Source organism: Corvus brachyrhynchos, unplaced genomic scaffold (genome assembly GCF_000691975.1).
Source record: "Corvus brachyrhynchos isolate BGI_N302 unplaced genomic scaffold, ASM69197v1 scaffold245, whole genome shotgun sequence".
In the NCBI taxonomy this organism is placed as follows: domain Eukaryota; kingdom Metazoa; phylum Chordata; class Aves; order Passeriformes; family Corvidae; genus Corvus; species Corvus brachyrhynchos.
Genome location: NW_008238988.1, coordinates 7,071,975 through 7,079,445, shown reverse-complemented (window position 1 = coordinate 7,079,445; position 7,471 = coordinate 7,071,975). Strand labels below are relative to the sequence as shown.

The 7,471-nt window shown below is 51.4% G+C and overlaps 1 protein-coding gene across 1 annotated transcript in view; it reads right to left on the bottom strand.

The window, feature by feature from the left end:
• Positions 1–2,881: 2,881 nt before the first annotated feature.
• Positions 2,882–7,471, bottom strand: part of KLHL28 (kelch like family member 28) — an 8,266-nt gene continuing 3,676 nt past the window's right edge. The window contains exons 2-4 of the mRNA XM_008637330.2: positions 5,487–5,930; positions 4,750–4,958; positions 2,882–3,955 (exon numbers count right to left, since the gene is read on the bottom strand). Coding sequence (XP_008635552.1) covers positions 3,792–3,955; positions 4,750–4,958; positions 5,487–5,930 — 817 coding nt within the window. The 3' untranslated portion in view covers positions 2,882–3,791. The remainder of the gene's footprint in view (positions 3,956–4,749; positions 4,959–5,486; positions 5,931–7,471) is intronic.

Here is a 7,471-nt window from a genome sequence, read left to right as displayed (position 1 = left end):
CTCCCCACCCTCCCAGCCAGCAATTCCCAATTCCCAATCTCCCATCCAGCCCTGCCCTCTGGCACTGGGAAGCCATTCCCTGGCTCCTGTCCCTCCTGGAGCCCCTTCAGGCCCTGCAAGGCCACACTGAGGTCACCCCAAAGCTTCTCTTCTCCAGGCTGAACAATCCCAGTTCTCCCAGGCTTTCCATGGATATGCCCCACTTCCCAGAGCAATAACCGGAGTTAAAATCCCCATGCTCTGATCCTGTGTGTGCTGGAGCTTGTCCAAGTGCGTTAATAATAAATTAAAGCAGCATGGGGGTAAAAACCAGGATTTGATCGTAAACAACCTGGAAAAGTGGGGCAGAAGGGGCAGCAGCCATGGAATGAGGGCAGAGGTGGGAGCAGCTCCAGCGGCTCCAGCAGTGAGCACCAGACAAACCAGGATTTCCCGGGTTTATTTTCCTAAAGGGCTTCACCTCCAATGAAATCATCACAACAACGCTCCGAGAGCACAAGGACAACACCTTGGGAACTGCCAGAGAATCCCAGCACAGCTCAGCTCTTGTCCCGTGGAACTCAAAAGTTGCTTTTGGAAACAAAACCAAACCAGGATGTGGCTGCTAAAACAGAAATAACATAAAGATGTACAGGTAAAACCACAAAACTCCAGGGATCAAAAATCAGGGAAATTTTTACCCCAACCAAAGCACTCCAGCCAAGCCTAAATACAAAATTCCCTGTACAGTTACTAAACCCTGCTAAAAATCCGAGTTTTCCTTGGGTTTAAAACACAGCACACCGCATAAGGCAAAAATACAAATAAAAAAATAGGAGTTACCATCCAGTTCTTTGTGTTTCGGATCAGTGGAAAGAATTTCAGGCAATTCTGGATGTTTTGCAGCTTCACACAGCGAATGGGGACTTACAGTGAAGTTCACTGAGGTAATGTTATCTCCCAGAAAAAACGTTTGTAACACGGACAAAAACTCCAACCCGTTCCTGGAAGGAAAGCATTCCCAGGGGGAGAGGCTGGCAAGCAGCCCGCACGTGGATATCTTTAAAAAGCAGAAATTCCGAGCTGTATGGACACAAAGAAACCCATTGAAACCCCGCTGTGAAGGGCTTAGCAGACAATCTCAGAGATAAGGAACCGGAACTGGGAGATAACTGGGAGGTAACCGGGAGTTGTGACAGCTCAGCTGCAGGTCCTCGCTTTTCCAGCTCCCAGCCAGACATTCCCAGGGCATTCCAGAGTTTTAACCCAGCTTCACCCTGATTGCTGTGCCTGATCTCCCTCTGCCCAAGCACTGAAGGGACGGGACAGGGGCACCCGGACAGAAATAGGGGTGGAGGGAGTTTCAGGGACGTGATCCCTGAGCTGATCCATCTTTAGGTAAGGAGTTCCCCAATAACAGCAGGGAAATTCATCAGGCATTGCTCCTGAGGAGTGAAAAGCAGTTCCTGCTGCTCTCTGCAGCGTAGCAGTGTCACATCCCACGGCACAGGGTCAGTCATTCACCTCAGCACCTCCTCTGACCTCATTCCAAGGGAGGAATGCCCCATGGAAAGGGGTGGAACAAGGCGGTCTTTGAAGCGCCTTTCACCCCAAACCATTCTGGGGTTTATCATTCCCACTGCCTGGGGAAAGGGAATAAAACATTTTGCAATTTCCAGTGCTTTGACTTCCATAAATGAGAGATGTTGATATAATCAATCACCATAATATGAATTTTTCCTTCTGATTGATGGAGGTTTTTTTAATGATGATTTTGTTGTTTATGGATTTTCTGTTGTGATCCGTCCCTGGCAGTGTCCAAGGCCAGGCTGGACATTGGGGCTGGAGCAGCCTGGCACAGTGGGAGGTGTCCCTGCCATGGCAGGGCTGGCACTGGGTGGGACTGAAGGTCCCTTCCCAGCCAAACCATCCTGGGATTCCAGGATTCCTCCTCCTCCCCACACACAAACCTGCAAACACAGCCATGGAGCCCCTCCTGTCCTGCCCACAGATGCCCTGGAATAATTAAACCAGGCTTTTATGGCTGTCACTGGAATTCCTGGGGGTCAAATGAACAACTCCAGCATTTTCAATGCAGTTTCTCTCATTTACATTCAAAGTCCTGCTCAGTTCCACCAAATCTGAAGGAGGCCTCCAGGATTTTATGGTCTGTGCCAACACCCAGGATCTCTGAATGATGCTTTATGGTGCCAGCACCCGGCTGGACTGGTGAAATCCCAGTGTCTGGGATGGAAGAGCAGGAGCAGCCCTGGCTGCAAGCAGCTCTGCAGAATTCAGGCTAAATCCAGAGCACTCAACCCTCCCCATTCAGCAAAATCATAAAGAAATGGCTTTTAGAGCAACTACTTCAAATGTTATTGCACCTTTCAAAATAACACTGTGTGGGCTTGGAAAACAAACCCTGAATATGTCAAAATAACGGGAAAGGAAACTGGAGGCAAAAAAAAATCCTCAGTACCACAATGGGCAGATAGACACCACACAAATTCAAGGTGACTGAGAGCAGAAGGCAACCCAAAAAGGTGCTAAATTAGTTAAATTCCATTTTACATGATGGTTATAACCCACAGCATCACTTTCTCTCTCTCTGGCCCAGTTTTCAGTGAGTTCAGGGCTGTCACCCAGTGGGATTTGGGTTAATCCCAGGATCTGCCCCTCAGCAGGACACACATTTGGGATGAGCCCTGCCTTCACTCCCTGCACTGGAGTCTGAGGAACCCGAGCTGGGCTCCCCCTGTTTGTGAGAATGGCAACAGTGACCCTAAATCCGATAAAAAACCCCACTGAAATACCCAAGAGAGGGAGCTCGTTCCATAGGGGCTGAGGCTGCAGAGCTGCAGAGGCACGGGGGGGTGGAGCAAAGAAGAAACCAAACCAGTGGAACAATCCAAACATGCTTTATGCACTGAAATCAGGAACAGCCTCGTGGGTACCCCTACATTTAGCACCATTGTGAGATGGGAACACTCAGAGGAAGCAATCATACAGCCCTTGAGAAAAGGGGGAACACGGACACGAGCGCGCTGGGGACGAGGACGGGATGGGCTGGCTCGGAGGTTTTATTGGATATCATGCTAGGAATGCTGCTGCTGTGAGCTCTGCTCACATTCCAACTGCAAGCACACAGCAGGATGGAGTCAGTTCATCTAGCACTCGTTTCTCCACAAGGAAACAGAAGGGAAAAGTTAAAAATGCAAATTCTCTTCATCAGATCCAAAAACGTCACAAGGAGGCAACAAATTTGCCTTGTAAATGTCTCCAAGGATCATCCCAGCCCTCCTAGCAGGAAGCAGGTGACAAAGGAGTACAGGCAACATCCTATGGCATTTATTATTTACAAACCTTGAGATACAGAAACAAGGCAGCCCTTGAGTTACTGGTCATAAAAAACCCCGTGAAGCACTGGCGCTTTCCCCACGTGCACACACAGCCAGGGGTCAGCACCCCTGCACTCGCCCCACGCTCTCACCCCGCTTCACCCCAGCACAGGGAACTCCACATTCCAGAGGAGGAAGAGACAAAAGCTCTAGGAAGGGTTGGATGGACAAATTCCCAACTGGATCCCAGTTCTCTCCCAAATCCACTGCCACGAGCAGGGTGCCAGCCAAACCCAGCTGGACACTCCACTTCCCACCCTCTGCTACTGCAGTAACAAAGGAGAACTACGGCAAGGACCGAATCCCTCCTCGTTTTCATGGCAAGGCGAGCTGCAGCGCTGGGGCCGCCGCTCCGCGGGATCGCCGTGCAGCAGGATCAGCTCCGGCCGAGGCCAGCGGCGAGCGGGCAGGGCCTCAGAGGGCGGTGAGGCCGAAGTTGCAGCGGCAGTACATCATCCCCGCCGAGTCCAGCCACGAGTCCGAGATGGGCTCGTACCTCTGCACCGTGTTCAGGTAGGACGAGCCCGAGTGCCCCCCCACCACGTACAGGTGGTTATCGATCACCGCCGCCCCCACGCCTGCGGACGAGAGCACGGCATCAGCACCTCTGGGAACCACTGCCACTTCTGTCCCCAGCTGGAATCGCCCCCCTCCACCCAGGGGCTGACCCCAGAGTGCTCACTGTCTGAATAAAAAGGTCTGGCACTCCTTTTGTGCTCTTCTCATCCCCTTTCCTAGGATAAAACAACATCCCTCTGTCCCAGTGCCCCTTGTCAGGGACACTATGGGATAGGATCAGGGAATATCCTGAGCTGGAAGGGACCCACAGGGATCACCCAGCCCAGCCCCTGTCTCTGCCCAGACCCCCCAACAGCCCCACCCTGGGCATCCCTGGCAGCGCTGTCCAAACACTCCTGGAGCTCTGGCAGCCTCGGGGCCGTGCCCATTCCCTGGGGAGCCTGGGCAGTGCCCAGCACCCTCTGGGGGAAGAGCCTTTCCCTAAAATCCAACCTAAACCTGCCCTGGCCCGGCTCCAGGCGCTCCCTGGGTGCTGTCCCTGTCCCAGGCAGCAGAGATTGGAGCTGCAGCACAACCCTGCGCCCCTGAGCCTCCACACTCAACAAAATACAACAGAACAGTGACCAAGAACTGCAGAAACTCATCACTGCTGAAATCACTGATAAAACAGCGGGTAGAGCAGAATTACTACTTCCTATTATTTTTGTTACAGCTCAGCATTAATAAACTGAACTTGGAGAAATCAAGATCCTCTCACAGGGCTGGTGAAGTGACCTTCACCCACAGATGGAGTCCCTGCCACTCTCCCTGCAGCTTCTACCAGCTCAGAGGGTTCATTTCTGCCATGTCCCACCTGTCCTGGGCTCCTTCATGGGCCGGCACACCGTCCACTGGTTCTGGTGGGGGTCGTATCTCTCGATGCTGGACAGGTGGGACACCCCATTGTGTCCCCCCACCACGAAGATGAAGCCCAGCATGACCCCCACCCCAAAGTTTATCCGTTTGTCAGCCATGGAGGCCACGGTTTCCCAGGAGTTCTTGCTCGGATCGTAGCGCTCCATGCTGCAAGGAAAACACAGCTGTGATCCCGGGATCTCAGGGGTGGGGATTCACTGCAGGGGTGATCCCAGGATCTCAGGGATGGGATTCACTGCAGGGGTGATCCTGGGATCTCAGGGATGGGGATCCACTGCAGGGGTGATCCCAGGATCTCAGGGATGGGGATTCACTGCAGGGGATTCACTGCAGGGGATTCACTGCAGGGGTGTCACAGGCACAGCCCTGATCCCGGGATCTCAGGGATGGGGATTCACTGCAGGGGTGTCACCGGGATCGCTGGGATGGGGATTCACTGCAGGGGATTCACTGCAGGGTGTCACAGGCACAGGGGTGTCACAGGCACAGCCCTGATCCCGGGATCTCAGGGATGGGGATTCACTGCAGGGGTGTCACAGGCACAGCTGGTGCTGCCAGGCAGAATTACCACAGAGGAATACAGAGGGAAAGGGCTGATGGGCACAGGGATTAATGAGGCTGCCCAGGGGGGTTTGCTGGTGCCCAGGTGGGCACAGGGACCCCCCCAGCACGTACCTGTTCATGTGGGCAGGTCCATACCCCCCGATGGCATAAATCATCCCGTCCAGCACGGCAGCAGCGAAGCAGCTCCGTGTCCTGCTCATGGGGGCCACCAGCTGCCACTCCTTGACCTTGGGGATGTACTTCTCCACGCTCCTCAGGTAGGACTGGCCGTCGTAGCCGCCCAGGGCGTACAGCTCCCCGGCCAGCACGGCCACGCCCAGCGTGCTGCGGCTCTCGAACATCCTCTCCAGGGAGCTCCACGTGTTGGTGTCGGGGTCCCAGCACTCCACGGAGCTCTCGTGCTTCCTGTAGCTGATGCCCTGGCACACGTGCGTGGCGATGCCGCCCACCACGTAGATCTTCTGCTCCAGCACGCAGATCCCAAACTCGTAGCGGGGGATGCTGAGAGGGGCCAGGCCGATCCACGAGTCGTTCTGGGGGAAATACATCTCCATGCTGGAAGGGAAGAGCAAGGAGCAGCTGAGCAAAACGTGAACCAAAACAGGAACCAAAACAGGAACCAAAATAGGAACCAGCTGCAAATATGACCCAAAGGGAGGAGAAGAGTAAACACAAAAAAAAAAAAACCAGCCACAGAAACGGGAGAGAGAAAAGCAAATTAGAGAGAGGGAAGCACAAGATACCTATACTTAAAAATATACATTTAGAAACTACAACTTGCAGTGTATAAATACGTGTTTTACATGCACTCTATAATTTACAGTTTTTTATAATTAAACAGAATGTCAGCGTAGCACAAACTAACCTGAAAAATCTGTCCTTAAAACGGCTTATTTCTTTTAAACAGCACTTGAAATCTTACATTTAAATCTTACATTTAAATCTTAAAATAGCATTTTCTTTTAATTACACTCCGTGTGAGAACACGGTTGGCCTAGCTTGCCCCATATAAAGTCTAACCAATCCACCTGAATAGTTTAATTAATAAATTACCTAAATAATTAAGAGGCTATCTGGTACAGAGGAAACATGATCTGTTCAAAAACCATACAGGAGCATGAGGCCCCTGGAGAGCTGACAGGCACTAAGAGCCCAGAACCAGGAGCTGCTGAAACACCAGAGAATAGAGATTAAATATATTCTATGTAATTTTGTTATTATGAAGCACCAAAAAATTTAAAATAATCCAAATTATATTGGTAGACTACATTTTTATAATCATTGAAGAAGGTGGGAAAGAAGCAGAGCTGAAGAATATCAGAGAATGACTTCATTCACTCAAACACTTCTTATGAAGCACAAACCCCCTTTATTTTTTAAGGCTATAAACCAAACAATTCCCAGCCCCAACACCTGGTTTAATATCAGTGACTATCATTGGGAAAATAAACTTTAAAAGATTTTGACATCTCTGAACACAGGGAAAAGAACAAGCAGCTCTTCCCAGCTTTTTAAATGTGCTTCTCTCTGCAAGCACAGAACTGTCCCAGAAAAGAATATCCCAGAATATTATCCAGAACCCAGCTGTGGAACCAGTTCAGGCAGTCTGGTTGGGCACAGGGAACGTTCCTGGGGCTGATAAGGGCACACAACATCAAAGCTCTTTCTGTGTATGTATAAATGTCTGTATGTATGTATGTCTATACATGTACACATGTATATAAACAGCCTCCCCACAGCTTAACCACCAGCTCTGGGAACGTTAATCCCACGTTCTAAGCAAACCCAGCCACACCATCTTGGGGCACAAAGTTGTTTGTCTCTCTCTTTGGTTCCTTCTGCTCCCAGGATGAGCCTCAGGGATGCTCTCCAGGAACTGAGGAGGTTCATTCTGGAATGCAGGTGAAGGAGGAGGGGTCAGAACTCACCTGCTCCTGCCAGCACAGACACCTGCTCGGCAGCTGGGCTTAAAGCCACGGTCACATCATGATCCAGAACTCCTTCATGGAATCCCAGGATCATTGAGGTTGGAAAAGCCTTCCCAGCCCATGGAGTCCCAGCTGTGCCCGATGCCCACCTTGTCCCCAGCCCAGAGC